This window comes from Epinephelus fuscoguttatus, linkage group LG3 (assembly GCF_011397635.1).
Source record: "Epinephelus fuscoguttatus linkage group LG3, E.fuscoguttatus.final_Chr_v1".
NCBI classification, from domain to species: domain Eukaryota; kingdom Metazoa; phylum Chordata; class Actinopteri; order Perciformes; family Serranidae; genus Epinephelus; species Epinephelus fuscoguttatus.
In genome coordinates this window covers 39081447-39097662 of record NC_064754.1, presented here as the reverse complement: position 1 = coordinate 39097662, position 16216 = coordinate 39081447, and the positions used below count along the sequence as shown (strand labels likewise).

Here is a 16216-nt window from a genome sequence, read left to right as displayed (position 1 = left end):
TGCTTTTATATATATATATAGAGAGAGAGAGAGAGAGAGAGAGAGAGAGAGAGAGAGAGAGAGAGAGAGAGAGAGAGAGAGAGAGAGATAAAACTGTGTATAAAAGACACATTGAGATCCTTACCACATCGTTTTATGGTGTAACAATTATTTTGTAATTAAGAGGGATAATTGTATTCAAGGAATATGGAGATTGAAATTTGATGGCTGTGCATCTTACTAAATGTTTTTAACTCTCAATGTTTAATAATGGATTGTATATTGTATCTCCATAATACCTTTATGAACATTTAAAAATAAAAGATTTTACCTAACTGAAAGATTAAATTTTTTTTCTGCTCACCTGGCAAAAACAACTACACCTATCATTTTAAATGTCCCCTCATTAGCAAAACTTCTATCTGACTCTGTGTAATGGGTATGATAAGAGACTATTTATTGCTCTTCTATCTCTGTTATCTGAATATTTTTCTGAGTAAAGCATGTTGGGAATGAACAATTACAATAAAAGGGAGGAGGTCTGGGGAAACACAGCCAGTGTCCAGGAAAACTGCTGTGCTGACCGCTATACTGTCACATGTCACTAAACCATGTGCAAACAACAGGAGATGGATTATCAATATGTCAATATGGAGGGTGCACAAGTGTGTTAAAGCGCACGAACAACCACGAGACACTTTCCACATGGTCAACTGACACTCAAAGTAAATATGTACATTTACTCAAAGATTGTATTTCAAGCGCAGTACTTCCTGCTGAAATGTAGTGAAATAGAATAAAATACCTCAAAATATACCTTAATATACATTTAATGGAACTTTATACTTCAACTCCACTACAACTGCATTTCTGAAGGAAATACTGTGCTTTTGCCTTTACTACATTTATATATTTACTAGTTACTTTACAGACTAAGGTTTGACATAAAACAATATATGATGACTTTATATAACACAGTGTATCATTATAAATAAAACCCATTGTTCCCAACCTCTTTAGCTTGTGACCACTCACAAAAAAAGCAGTGTAGTCATGGCCCCTTGCTTCAGATGTCCCTAAGTTGTTAGCAGTTCCACATCTGAAACTTGTCACATAGTTTTATTTAAATAACTGTTCAAGTAGGGATATTTCACAAAAAAGCAAATGTCAGAAAAGTGTCAAAAATGTGTTTGTGTGACAGAACTTTGTCTTTTTCTTCTTTTCACTCCCATTAATCATCTCATGACCCCTCAAATTTTTCATGTGACCCTTTGGAGGCAGCCCAACCCCTAGATTGGGAACCACTAGACTAGAATATCTACTGCTGGCTACTGTATATAAAGCAGTTAAAGCCAACTCAACATAGCTGCAACTACTGTATAATAATATATGAGTCCTTGGAGAGTAATTTGACTACATGTTACTGGTAGGACTATAAATATAAAACTTTCATTTTTACATTGTTGTATATGTATGAGATCAGAATTCTTCCAATACTGCTAATTTCAAATGATTGTTTTACTAAACCAGGTTGCACCATCAAGTCTTTTTTCTAATGCTTAATTTTTCTAATGGAAATTCGGGGTATCCCCTTAAATTACTGAGAAATTTCTACCTCTGCTATTGAGAATGTCCTGACAGGGACAAAGACAACAGTGAGCAGGACCGCAAGACGCCTGCAAGGAGTGGTTAGTTCAGATGAATGTACAACAGCCTCTGCTCTACACTGCCAAAAGGATATTTACACCACTGCAAGAATAAGGCAAGGAGAATCATTAACAAGGATCTCAACCAACCAGATAACATTTTTTTCAGCTGTCAGGCTCCTCTCCTGTGGAATCATCTTCCTGTTACGGTCCGGGAGGCAGACACCGTCTCCACATTTAAGACTAGACTTAAGACTTTCCTCGTTGATAAAGCTTATAGTTAGGGCTGGCTCAGGCTTGCCCTGTACCAGCCCCTAGTTAGGCTGACTTAGGCCTAGTCTGCCAGAGGACCCCCCTATAATACACCGGGCACCTTCTCTCCTTTTCTCTCTCTCTCTCTCTCTCTCTCTCTCTCTCTCTCTCTCTCTCATATCCTATTACTGCATCTTGCTAACTTGGCCATTCTAGATGTCACTAACTCGGCTTCTTCTCCGGAGCCTTTGTGCTCCACTGTCTCTCAGATTAACTCATATCGCAGTGGTGCCTGGACAGCGTGACGTGTGTGGTTGTGCTGCTGCCGTGGTCCTGCCAGATGCCTCCTGCTGCTGCTGCCATCATTAGTCATTAGTCATACTTCTACTGTTATTATACACATATGACTATTGTCACACATGTATACTGCCAGATATTAATACATACTTTTAACATATTGTACCGCAGTAGCCAGAACTATAACTATAATATTATTACTTTCAACAATGTTGTTGTAAGCTACTGTCATTACCTGCATCTCTCTCTCTCTCTCTCTCTCTCTCTCTCTCTCTCTCTGTGTCTCATTGTCTCATGTGGATTACTGTTAATTTATTATGCTGATCTGTTCTGTACGACATCTATTGCACGTCTGTCTGTCCTGGAAGAGGGATCCCTCCTTAGTTGCTCTTCCTGAGGTTTCTACCGTTTTTTTTTTCCCGTTAAAGGGTTTTTTTGAGGAGTTTTTCCTTATCCGCTGCGAGGGTCATAAGGACAGAGGGATGTCGTATGCTGTAAAGCCCTGTGAGGCAAATTGTGATTTGTGATATTGGGCTTTATAAATAAAATGGATTGATTGATTGAAAAAAATTGATTTTTTTTCTGCATGTTTATGTTGGGAAGAAGGTACCAGATAGGTACAGGAAGTGCTTCTACCCTCAGGCCACAATTAATTAATTACTTATTATTCCTATGCAACACATTTACACTCCCAACTCATCAAATACTGACATTTGGGCAGTGACCTACATGACAAACTATGACTCTCTAGGCATCCCTCTAGTGTCAGTTAGCATGCTACTTTGGACCCACCTTTGCAGTCTTTCTCACGCTTTATACTTCAGCTAAGTGTCAAAAAAATGAGGCAGCCCAGTGTTTCTCATACCAATGCTAAAGGTGCCTCGGTGTGTGCCTGACGTAAAGGGGCACTGCACAAATGTAGGTGTTTGACGTGTTGGGAGAGACACCAGGTTGTCCTTTTCTATTTAAACTCCTTTTAATGCACAAATTAAAGGAAGTGGTGGGATTACATTTCACTGGAACTGTAGGGTTACATGTGACAAATGAAATTGATTGATTGAATGATTAATTCATTGTTTTATTTAGTAATTAAGAAATGTTTAAATTGGTTGCTAGGATACATCGGTAGCACCATCCAATCAAAAAGTTAAGTAAACTCAAAGTCACTGTAACAATACAAGCTGTACTTCCAAAAATTACAGTGGGTTTGTTTTATTGTGCATAAATGGAGCAATATGTATGTTTCACAAGTTTAACATCAGTGGGAAGTATTTGATATGCTAATCTAGCTGATGTTATTCAAACATTACTGATGTTGGGATTCACTGGACCACAGATGATTTGTCATTTGTTAAAATCTAAACTGGGCATGTGAAGGCCTTTCCCTTTGAATCTTGCCATCTGAAATAGTAAGAGACCTTATGTTCTTTGTTCTTCAAACAAAGGAAAGTTATTTGGCCCTTATCTCCAAAGGATCCCCCATTTGGTCACCTAAGTCAGAGTTATTAAACCTGATTGGACAGTACTTTCACAGTGACATGTGACTGTCACCAGGCAAGACTCTTGCAGTCTTTCTCCTGGACCACAACCTACATGCTCACAACAGGAGCAAAACTTGGAGACCAGAGAAGTTAGTGTGCCAGACACAAGGTTTGCAATTAACTTTCCAGCGACAAGGAGAACCAAGTTGAGTTAGCATCCCAACATCTAACTCTGCAAGGACCCCAAGTGACCAGCTTCCTTGGATCTTCACCTTCAGAACAAGGACCTAGAAAAGACTGCACCTGGAACCACAGCTCTTTCCAGCCTTCCTCTGCTGGCTAGCAGCACACCACAAAGCAACAACTGGGCATAGCATTATTACAGTTATACAAGCTAAGCAAGACTGTTTAACTTTGCCAATTATGATTTAATGCTGTTTATTGAGTTATTGTTGTGATTGTTTGCAGCTAGGTCATTGTTTAGTTGGCTTTGCCAAAGCTAAGTGATGTTAGTTTGCCAATGCTTTTCACAGACAGGGTCTTGCATGCAACCAGACATCCTCTGCACTAATCCAGACCCTTTGCAACACGAATCATATTCACCTAGACTCACTTACAAATAGGCTTTCAACAGAGCTAATCCCAACAAGGCAACTCAAATTTCACTCTTCTTTTCCTTTGTCTTTGTCCTGACCACACCATCAGGCGGACCTCCCCCGATCTGAAGCCAGCTTTGATTTGGCCATCTTGTAGTTCTCTGTTGTTAGCCATTTTGTTTTGTAGGTCAAACAGCCCCTTGTTTCACACACCTGCCTTGTCTGCTATGTAAAGAACTCCAAAATCCTTAAGGCTTTACTATCAATATAGGTTATGATTATTAATTTGATTATTAATCAGAATTCCAAATTGATAATTGATCGAGACTGATATCATAAACTCGCTATCATTTTTTTCCTTTTTGGGAATGGTGCCCCCTGAGGTGATTTAATGTATATGAAGTCACATTATTTAACATAATTAATAATTATTATTAATAATTATTAAGATCTTCTCAGTATACATCATTAGTAAACAGCAATTTATCGAGTGTCAGGTCAGATGTGTTTTTCATACGACCTAACTCTGACAGGATTATCTATAAGCATTATGTTACTTTGTCAGTAAGCTTTGAACTCTAAGTAACAACTAATATTTGTGGCGGAAATAGTATGTTTGATGCAGCCTGTTTTAATATTGTGATGTGTAAATCTCCACTTGGTAAACATTTATTGTAACTGGGACAGTGTTGAGTTTAAGAATAAAGCAGGTACTATTAGCTCCTCAACTCTCAATCTACAGAGAAGATCAAAAGAGTGTGGTCTTTCTCTGTTAATGATAAAACAGTGCACTCACCCACGGTGTCATGGCATCTCAGCACGTGACAGGGTGTGTCGTTGCTACTGTATGGTATTACCAGTCGCAATGACTGTGCAGAGGGCGCACCTATTGATAGGGCCTACACACTGATAATCTTATCTGTCCCTTAAACTGTAACAGTTTTCATGCTTGGGCATCGCTGGGGCATATTTTTAAGTCTTCAACATCTAGCTTAAGAAATCATATGAACTAAAATGATGAAACTTTTTTGTTACTTCACTTGGATGTATGAGATTCACTGTGCAGAATTAGCTGTTTTCACATTCATCTTTACTCGCTGAATATTGGTTCCAGTGATGGCAGTGTCAGCAGACAGAATTGAGACGAGTCAGCAACCAGTCATGGGCCAAATTATTTCTTACAACATGCCGAGTTTGGGCCAACGTTGGGCCAAGTCATTATTTAATAACGGCCAGTGATCACAGTGTCAGCAGTGGACCAGTTTAATTAACTTGATTCTGGGCCGCTAGTCATGCCAAGTCTCAGCCAAGTCAGGCTACCGAACGTGGCACAACTTACTTGTTCCAGGGTGCAGGGTTTGGGCCAGTGCTGGGCCATGCTCCCCCTTGGTAACATATTTCGCAGCCATGGTCTCAAATTCCACTGCTATGCCGATGACGTCCGGCTTTACATCAACATTGAATCCATCACCACTGAAAATCACTCCATTCTGTCCACCTACCCCAATGAAATTGGATCCTGGATGTAAGCCAACTTTCTCAAACTGAACTGTGAAAAATCTGACATGATCATCATTGGTTCCAAGTCCCTCACCAAAACCATTCACAACTTCTGCCTCACCACTGATAACTCCACTCTGCATTCCTCCCCACACACCCGCAACCTCTGAGTTATTTTCCTTTTTTCCTTTTGCTTTCTTCCACCTAAAAAACATGGGTCATCTCTGCCCATCACTCTCCTCCTCTGCTGCCGAAACTCTCATCCACGCCTTCATCACATCCAGAATTGGCTACTGTAACAGCATTCTTTATGGTATACCATCCAAAGTCCTAAATAAACCCCAATACATCCAGAACTCTGTTGCTCATCTGTTCACCCATGACCGCTCTGGTGATCACATCACCCCTGTCCTCCAGAACCTCCAGTGACTCCCACTCCCATAATGCATCTAATTCAAAGTCCTTCTCTTCACTTATAAAGCCCTCCATGACCAGACCCTCTCCTACCTCACTGACATGCTCTACCCACAGTACTTTGCGCAGTCTGCTCTGAGACCAACCTCCTGATTCCACTACCCAGGACTGGACCTAGGTCCTGACCCAGGACCGGACCTAGGGTGACAGAGCCTTCTCCATAGCCGCCCCCTCCCTCTGGAACTCTCTCCCCAAACACACTCAAGACTGCACCAACCTCTTCCAGTTCAAGTCATTCATCAATACAAAACTGCTTTTAATGTGTGACTAGTGATGTGTGTATTTTAGTGTATTCTATTTCATGATCGTTTCTAACTTATGCAAAGTGTCTTTGAGTGCCACGAAAAGTGATCTCTGAATAAAATTTATTATTATTTTTCAGTGACTGCAGTGTCAGCAGACGGAAGTGGACGAGTAGATGTGGCTTGATTCTAAGTTGCTATCATGCCAAGTCTTAGCAAAGTCAGGCAACCAGATGCAGCATGATTTATTTCTTCCATCGTGCCATTTGGGGCCAATGCTGGGCCAAGTCAAGTTTTTTAATAATGGCTGGTGATTGCAGTGTCAGCAGATGGAAATAGACGAGTTTATTTTACTTTATTCCGGGGCGTCATTCATGTGACGTGTCAATGGGGCAGCCAGAATCAGGCCAGTTTATCACACACTATTCTGAGGCGTCATTCATCCCAAGTCTCAACCGAGGTGGGCAACCAGTAATAGTTTGCGTCAGTGCTGGGCCAGGTCACTTTGGCTATCCGGGATGTAATTGTACGTTCCTTTTAAACAAAATGCAGTTTGATTTTTCCCAGATATTTATTTTCAGTCATGGGTGCATGGGCAAGATATCTGTAACCATAATGAAGTTTCAAAGGAGACATCAATGAAATTTTGAGTGAATATATGTAATTCTTACACTGCTTTCTATTGGCAGTGCGATTTGATTAGCATTTTATTTTATTCATTCAGAGTGCTAAAGGGTTTTCATGTATTCCCATTAAAGACAAGAGAGATTAAATAAAAAGTCCAGATTTGTGGACTAAAACATTAGAACATCAAACCTGTTTGACTGACCAACACTGTCATCTAGTGTGCAACAATGAGAACAACATCAGTGCTGACTGAGGGAGAGTTAGAGACGATGAGGATGATGCCAGTTGTATTGTGCATGTATAGAGTTTAATACCAATCCACAACAGAATTCATCTTAGTCAGCATTAAAGCAGCTGTAATTGATATTTGTATATTGACAGCAGATTACATGACCACAATGTAGAAAGTGTCATTCGTAAGGGAAAACCAATCAATCCCGCAGTTCATTTTAGTCATTGAGGACAAAACAACAATTCGACAAAACAAAATAATTTATTACTTTCAAACCCAGAGGCAATTTGTGGTTACAGTCATTACAGATAACTGATGTGCATTTCACACACACTGTACACTACCACTACTAAAACTACAGTACCTCATTACTACATCCACTACTCACTAGAACTACCACTTCTAGTTAAAGTAAGACTAAAGTACGACATACAGTGAAAACATCAATACATTAACAAACAATACATCTGCACTCGTAGCACCATTCATTGCATTATACTATAGACGTGAAGAATAATTTAATCTAGTGTGGGCTACTGCATACTTCACAGGCTTGTGTTTCCATGTGCCTCTCTCTGAAAGCCTGGAAGAGGCCATTTCATACAGGACCACTAAAGCTGGTCACTTGTGCAAGGATTTGTGCCTTAATAACTTCGGCCAGACTTTTTTCTTTTCCTCTTTTTTTTTTGATCGTCGCCTCCTTTTCTGGATTCAGGGGAGTTGTTGCACCATTCTAAAACAAAATGAAAGAGAAAACTGTTCTTATGTGGATGACAGAGGAGTCTTTATCTTAGAAAGGGACGGGTCCATAGTAGGCGACGTATGCGGCGACGATGCCTGCAGTTTCAGCCATCTCGTCACAGGCGATGTTCAGCTCACACACCTCTCTCAGGCTGGATGGTAGAAGAGAGAAAAGAGGTTAGAAAGGTCGTAAATGTAAAATGTTTTTTGACTCTAGGTAGAAACAATGGGTAGGAATTTATGTTAATATTAATTTGTACAACTGACTGAATTGCAGCAAATCTCATACTATAGCTGTGCAGCATGTGTTGTTGCTTAGTGAGTCTGCTTCATCTAATTTGAATAAATGATGTACCTCTCCAGCTGCAGAGGGGTGAGGTCTCCTGCAGGTGCAGCTCTCCTTCTCCTCAGGAGGACAGCAGCCAAGTCTCTCTTCATGACTGGAGCAGCTGAGGAGACAAACAACATAAACTCAGACTTTCTTGGATTTTCTTGTTTTACAGTCACACTTTAAGTAATTTTGAAACCATGCAAAAACTCTTTCTGGAGACAAAAATGTTGCTTACCCTCAGCTGACTCTGATGAAGAGGAAGAATCGGAGGCAGGGGAGTCGGACTCAGAGGACTTGGACTCAGAGGACTTGGACTCAGAGGATTTGGACTCAGAGGATGAAGAGGAGGAGGAGGAGGAGGAGGAAGAGGAGGAGGAATTAGATTCAGAGGATTCAGAAGATTCAGAGGAAGAGGAGGAGGAGGAGGAGGAGGAAGAGGAGGAGGAGGAGGAGGAAGAGGAGGAGGAGGAGGAAGACTCGGAGGACTCAGAGGAGGAGGATGAGGAGGATGAGGAGGAGGAGTCGGAGCTGGAGTTAGAATCGGAGTCTGAGGAAGAGTTGGAGTCGGACTCGGAGGACTCGGAAGAGGAGGAAGAAGAGGATGAGGAGGATGAGGAGGATGAGGAGGATGAATCAGGGGCGGCAGGGTCAGCAGCAGCAGGGTCAGCAGGTGCAGCATCAGCAGCTGTGTCGGCAGCAGGGTCCACAACAACCTCTGGTTCAACAGCTGAAGATCACAGAAAATAACACTTTACTATACACAGTCAGTCAGTGCCTGCATTGGTGGAAATATAGAGGTCAATATCAGAAATCACAGCAATGATGAGAGGACTTTGTCCTTACCTCCCATGGACCAGCACACTGACAGAAGAGCGCAGATGGCGAGGAGAGTGAGAGTCTTCATGGTGCCTTGTAGTTAGGGTCTCGCTGCAGACGAGTTGCTTTCTTGGTTGCTCGCTTTTCTTAGCTTTCCTTCGATGGCTTGTTCTGCTTCTTTCCCCCAAGTCGAGGTCAATATATACTGAAGTCCACCTCCTATGTCAGACCAGTGATAACCCTCTGATTGGTTGGGGAGTCAAATGTCACCGTTTCCGCTTCCACTTGTCATGACAGCTCCCCGAAAACACCCACGCGGCCCTGGCACACATAGTCCAAAAACTCACTCTCCCGCACACACACTTACATGGCCACAAACATTCCTGGTATTCAACTGTACGCACAGTGCATGTAAACCTATATCTATGCATATGGCCTCCACTTGACATTAAAGCCAGTCCAAGACAAACAGATTTACATGAGGAAAGAGGGATTAACTAAAGGGTATTCCCCTTTTCCATGATGCACACGCACAAATATCATCACTCATAAATATGATAACCTTTATTTCTGAAGAACTCCTGTTTTCCATAGATAAATGGCAAATTTAAATAATGAACTGACATCTTGAAATAGTTTCTCTCTCTGGCTTTTGGGTAAAGTGAAGAGTAGTTTTCTTATATTTTCCCCAACAAAAATGCCATCATTTCCCTGTCAATCATTTTCTGAGGTCAAACCAAATCATTTTTATACCCGTTGTGTTTACGAATCCTGTAAATCCCCTTTAAGTTCCCTCTCACCCCTCATCACTCGAGTATAAAAATACTACTACAAACCCCGGAAAGTCTAAACCAGTGGTGTTACTGATCTCTATAAAATACCCCTCAGATGTGATTGCATTTTAATGCAAGACCCGTTGCAGAGTTGCCTCTTTAACATCAAGTTTACCAGTTCTCCCATTGCTGTTATGTTGCTACACTCCTTGCCCCAGATGTGATCTCCCACCCCCACAAACCCCAAACTATAGCCTGAGCCGACCACAAGCTACTAATCGAGTGACACGGAACAGCAGTGAGCCTCGTTACGCGACAGAGCTTAATTAGAGTGTTGCAGAGTCCCACCAGAACCGCAGTCAGTCACTATTTACAGATGCATCTCGCTCTAGCTCCCGCCAGATCCAGACACGGTCACGGCTTACCAATGCCAACCAGCATCGGCCCGATGCACAGCCTGACTTGATGTATTTCAGCAGATATACAGCTAAATATAAGCAGCCCCTCATGCTTTGGATGCACAGCGTTATGCATGCGGGTTTGGATGCAGCTTTCTGTTTGTGTGATACAGTTTAAGCTTGGCTTCAGCTGTGGTTTATGATAAAAAAGAAATGGTATTTGGAGTTTGCTGCTCGATCCTAGACCATATTGCAAGTTAAATACTGCCTAGATAACCAAAAGTTTATGCACACATATCACTTCATGTATATATATCTCAGAGGGCCCCCAAACAGCTCCATCTATCATACAGTGAGAACTTCAGTGCTGCTGCAGGGTGACCTTGGTGTCCTTCGTGTTTCATACAGTCTAGCGTTATTCCTGGTGTCAGGGATTTGTCTTGGACTGCATGCCATGTAATTTCAATGTCTAGTCCAGTGTCCGTTTTTGTGGATGCATTTCGGTGCGTGGGGGAGGCACATTTGAAGAAAACAATTGCCACAGCATGTCTGGTGCATTTCTGCTTTTTTCTGTTTTTTTTGCATCTTGGCTCTGAAATCATTTCATCTAGACAGTGAGTAATGCTCCCGTTTATATTTACTGTTGTTCTGGGTTTACACATTTCCGGTTTGTCTGGCAGAAACTGGATCACTTACAAGCACAGGTGCACATGTGATAAATATACTGTGTATGATCTTGGCAGTCAACTTATACCAGTAAAAAACATCTTATGTTCTATATTAGATGATGTGTTATCCTCACAGGTCAGATATACTACTGTGTTGATTAGCGAGTAGGCCTGTGTACTGGCACTCCATAACTTAACTAAACTTAACAGCCGCTAGCTGCTTTGCTAGCTGCAGCAGGTGTTCCATGCCCGCCAAGCCCTTTGTGTCCATCCTAACGGTGTGCTGGTGTTGGACAGTGGGTTGATGCTGCTGCTTACTGTAGGAACTTATGATGATATACTGTTTAGTTGTATTGGTGTGAACTGGCAGGTTTTTAGAATGTTGTAGAAAGGCACATTGCAAGTAGTTGCCTGTCTCAACTCGTCTCGTCGCGAATCTTTGGTCTGAACTGGGCTTTAGACCCAAGGAATTATATGTATTAAATCTGAAAAATTGGCTCAGTTCCCTTAGGTATTGACTGAAATAACCCAGTACCAAGTACTATTGAAACTTGTCCAGTCAAATCATACCTGCATTTGATCCTTTTTGGATCCAGATCTAGAAGAGATAACTAATGGTATGGTTTATCTCACAGCCAATCACCACAGGCCAGGGGCAGGTTAATCAGACGATGAGTCCTTAGACACACACACACACACACACACACACACACACACACACACACACACACACACACACACACACACACACACGTTGTAGTTGTTTGGCCCTGTTTTGTGTCATTTGCATCTCTTTGTGGTTGTAATGCACCTTTTTGTGGTTCTGTATCCCTTTTTCGTTGTATTGCGTATATTGTATTGTAAGCACCTAAAGGAGACCACATTACATTAATTAAATACATTAATTTCTTTTACTTGTTTTTAACCACTTCCCCAGAGGCCATCTTTTTGGCTCCACTAGTCTTTTGGTTGTTCCAATGTCCAGCAGGACAAAAACATTTGTTTGGGCAACTTTTCATTTTTATGTCCCAAGCCATTGAGACAGCCTGCCAGGGGTCATGAGAGAGCCTGAAACTGTTTTGAAATAATAAACTTTAAACCTGCTTAGCCTGACTTCTGATTAGAATGTTTAATGGCCCTTACTTTTATGATGTATTTTATTGTGTGAATATTTTAAAATGTTTTATTGCCTCTAATCTATCTCATTTGTTATTGTCTTTTATCCTGTTTTATGGTTTATCGAGATCAAGATCAAGAAAATTACAAATACTCAGACTCAAAAGAAAAATGGATGTATTTCTTATGTATTTATTCCATATCTCTTCCCTTCCTTCCAGTCCTTTAAGAACATATGCACTGGAATTATTACAACAAAATAATTCCATTTGGGAATTTAATTTACCTTAAACTAACACATCTTGACATAACCATGAAGCTCACATCTAATAGGGCTCCAACAAGTATGTATTCAAGCTTTTAAACAACAACAAAAAAAATCCCACCATTAATAACCGTACTCCCACATTAAACCTAAGAGACCTGCTGGATCGTTGGCAATCTCAGCCGATATCATTGTCTTTCAAAGGCTAGCAATTTAAGGAAATCCCCTTATCGACAAGCTAGCATAACAGCTTGTCGACAAATAATGTCCCAAAGTTAGGCTAAATTTTGGCAAGAGCAAAAATGACATGGCTACTTTCACAGGGGTGCCTTGACCTCGCACCTCAAAATATCTAAATGAAAATTATTCTATGGGTACCCATGAGGTTCCCCCTTAATGACACAACTACTCTATGCTAATCTCATGCAGTTTGGGGCAAAAACCAAGCAGATTTTTGCATGCAGTACAGATATGTTATTTTTACCAGTAGAATAATTCTGCAAACAGTTTTGGAATTGCATCAATTGAGTGACTGGAAAGCTGAGACTCGACTAGGGACTCAGGTTGGTCGCCGGAGGGTCACTGCTTCAAGTCCCCGTCCAGACCAAGTATGGAGCACGGACTGGTAGCTGGAGAGGTGCCATTAAACCTCCTGGGCACTGTCTAGGTGCCCTTGAACGAGACACCAAAACCCCAACTGCTCGGGATGACTGTCCATGGGCAGCTCCCTCATTCTGACATCTCTCCATGTAATGCATGTATAGGTCCTGTTTGTGCATGTGTGTATTTGCAGGCCTGTGTGTGAAACAACAGAGTGAAAAATTGATTGATAAAGTATATCTTCTTCTTCTTCTTCTTCTTCTTCTTCTAGTAGATACAGTGAAGTCAGACACTTGTTTTGAAACTCTACTGTATAAAATGATTTACTGTGACCTCTAGGATAATCACAGTCTCATGAAACTTTACAGCCACAAACTAGAGACCTCAGACGTTCAATTGGATGGCTTCCCTAGGGATATTGCCAATAAGGGGGTTTCCCAGCATTTTCCAGAACAGAAGTGCTCGCCATTCAATCGCTTAAAAATTCTTACAGAACTCTAAATGTCAAAGGTTTTTGATAACAAATCAAAGCATGGAATTTTCTCTGGTGTTCTCAAGTTCTTGGTTCCTTTAGAAGGATTTTTGAGCATGCTTGAGTGCTCCGAAAAAGCTTTAATTTAGCACCAAATCTGTGTAATATATGGTGTCTGTGACTAAATGTCTGCAACAACTTATGACACATAACTGATATAGCTCACCAAGATATCTAAAGGAAAGATGAGTGTTAACAGCAGGTTTGTCTTTTAAAGCAGTGATTCTCATAATGGGGTCCAGGGCACTCTTCCGGGTCTGTGAAAAGCTTTTAGATTCATTAATTTAAATTATCATCATGATATAATATCTTGAACATCTTGAATATCTTGATCTGAAAAGTTTTTAAATCTAAAATATTTCATAGTATATGTTTTAATCTTACAAAATGTATATTTAAAATGATCAGAATCTGTTTTATTTGGCCTATCTATGCAAAAAGAATGAAACACTTCAAATTCCCTGTTGTCTTGAGTGTGTGTGTGTGTGTATGTGTGTGTGCACCCTGGAAAGCACTTCAAATGAGCCCTTTTCTCATGATTTGCCTTTGTTAATCTGACATTTTTAATACATGGCAAATAACTTTGTAGTGCACTCCTCTTGTGCTGTTCTTTCACATTACTAAAATAAAATAAAAGGCTATATCAAATTATTACAAGAGACATACATGAGGGGGTCCGTGACTTAAATATCAATGTTCTAAAGTGTATGACACAGCACAGTCTGTGGTCTGGGTAACAAGCAATTTAAAATGTTATGTCATATCTTTATTGTAAATTTCCTTCTTTTTCCCTGCCAGCTTTGTTCCACTTGCATGATACATGCATCATATCGTTTTAACAAACAGCCTTTAAATGACCAGTTACAGGAGTGCTTTTAGTCTTTTCCTTTTAAACCATTACCTCACTGTGCGTGTGGATGCCCATAACTGAGAGAGAACATTGTCTGGCGTAGGTAAGTGCATGTGCAACCACAGCAAGGTGCCAAGGACTTCAGGGAAACATGCTGAAATATAACTGGGTGTGATTTTGAATATTGGTATGTGAATAAAGAACATTTAATTTCAATTAAAGACGGAGATATTTAATGCAGTATCCATGGCTCCTCATGTTTGGACGTACAGAAGAGTGCAGACGTGTTGAGGGACCCTAGACCTAAATTTGTCCTTTATATTTTTGCATTTGGTAAAACTTAACGAGGTGTCTTTGGGACTGCAAGAGCCAAGTTACTGCTCGGTTTAGAGCAACAGGACCGAGAAATCTGCTGGATTTACTGTGTTTTGGAGATTTTGTGTATTGAATGAGTAGGAAACGAAGGAGTAGAATTACTTTATATATACGATAAAAGAAGGCTTGTTTTCAGATCCTTATTTACATTAGCAAGTGGTACAAATAGCAGTCTCATACTGTGAAAATACTCCACTACCATTAAAAATCCTGCATTCAAAATGTTACTTTATTAACAGTATTTGCACAGAAAGAGCACAAAATGTTCAAATCTAAAAAGTAACTCAAGCTGTCAGCAAAATGTAGCGGAGTGAAAAATACAATACAATACTACAGATAGAAGTATAAATAGCGTTAAATGGAAATATTCAATTAAAGTGCAAAAACCTTGAAACTGAAATACTCATATACTGGACAGTCAACCAGTGTTTTACACCATAACCTTACTATACCAGCTAGCACTCACAGTGTAACCTACAATTAAAAAAATACAAGTGCATAATACAAACTACATCATTACTGTCAGCAGTAATTCAACTATAGTAATATCGTAGCATCATAACTAAAATATAACCCATCATGCGTGGGTTATAGCCAGAGGACTTAAACACTGTACTGTACTCTTACATCAGTGTGCTGTGTTGTGAAAGGTTTGTACAAATGAATACAAACCCATAAGGTTATCTGGCGTGGTCACATTTTCCCCCACAAGCACCACAGTATATTTTGTACAGTAAATGCATGACTACTGTTGTTCTGCTAGATTACTGTCCTGTGCACCAGTATCAGACAATAACAAAATCAGACAATAACCTTTAACACATTTTTACTTTGACAGCAATTCCTAACCTTGTGTAAACAGGGGTTGGGTTCTTGGAACACACGATCCAAGCACTATAGTGTATATTATTGTTGTTAACAAATGAGAGCATTTAGCATCACTTTTTTAAGCTACAGTTGGTAACTTTTATGAAAATTACTTTATGTCATATTTACTAAAACTGTCCCTACATCTACACAGTGGTACATGAGACAGATAATCAGTGGAACATGTTCCTCCTCCTCGTAGTGCTTCTAATGGCATTTGCTATAATCTACTGCGGCTAACAGAAAACAACCAATCAGAGGCCAGAAGTCTCTAATTCTGCTGTCAATCATGTCAATCAGTGGGAAAATGACAATGTTTTTTCCAACCGTTGGAACAACATATTGACTGGAATGTTTTCAGCATGACAGGTGGTTGACAAACTTTTTACAGCTAAACAGTACACTAAACTACAATGTATGTTTCTGAAAACATATGAGGCAATGCAGTAACAGAATCTTGATTCATGTTTGATCAGCGCTACCTAGTTTGACAGTTTGACCACAGTTCACAAGCAGTGATTGACATGACTGACAGCTGTGTCAGAGACTCCTCGGCTC

General features: G+C 40.4%; 1 protein-coding gene across 1 annotated transcript; it reads right to left on the bottom strand.

The window, feature by feature from the left end:
• Nucleotides 1–7568: 7568 nt before the first annotated feature.
• bglapl (bone gamma-carboxyglutamate (gla) protein, like) lies at nucleotides 7569–9381 on the bottom strand. The gene is made up of 4 exons (XM_049571385.1): nucleotides 9242–9381; nucleotides 8634–9125; nucleotides 8423–8516; nucleotides 7569–8219 (listed from the first exon to the last, which is right to left on the bottom strand). Exons 1-4 carry the CDS (start codon nucleotides 9300–9302, stop codon nucleotides 8117–8119), a joined length of 750 nt encoding a protein of 249 aa, XP_049427342.1. The 5' UTR covers nucleotides 9303–9381; the 3' UTR covers nucleotides 7569–8116.
• Between the last annotated feature and the right edge of the window lie 6835 nt (nucleotides 9382–16216).

Coding starts and splice junctions, on each gene's coding strand:
- bglapl (XM_049571385.1), bottom strand. CDS start 9,302: ATGAAGACTCTCACTCTCCTCGCCATCTGCGCTCTTCTGTCAGTGTGC. Junction 9,126..9,241: donor AGTGTGCTGGTCCATGGGAG/GTAAGGACAAAG, acceptor TGTGATCTTCAG/CTGTTGAACCAGAGGTTGTT. Junction 8,220..8,422: donor ACCCCTCTGCAGCTGGAGAG/GTACATCATTTA, acceptor TCTACCATCCAG/CCTGAGAGAGGTGTGTGAGC.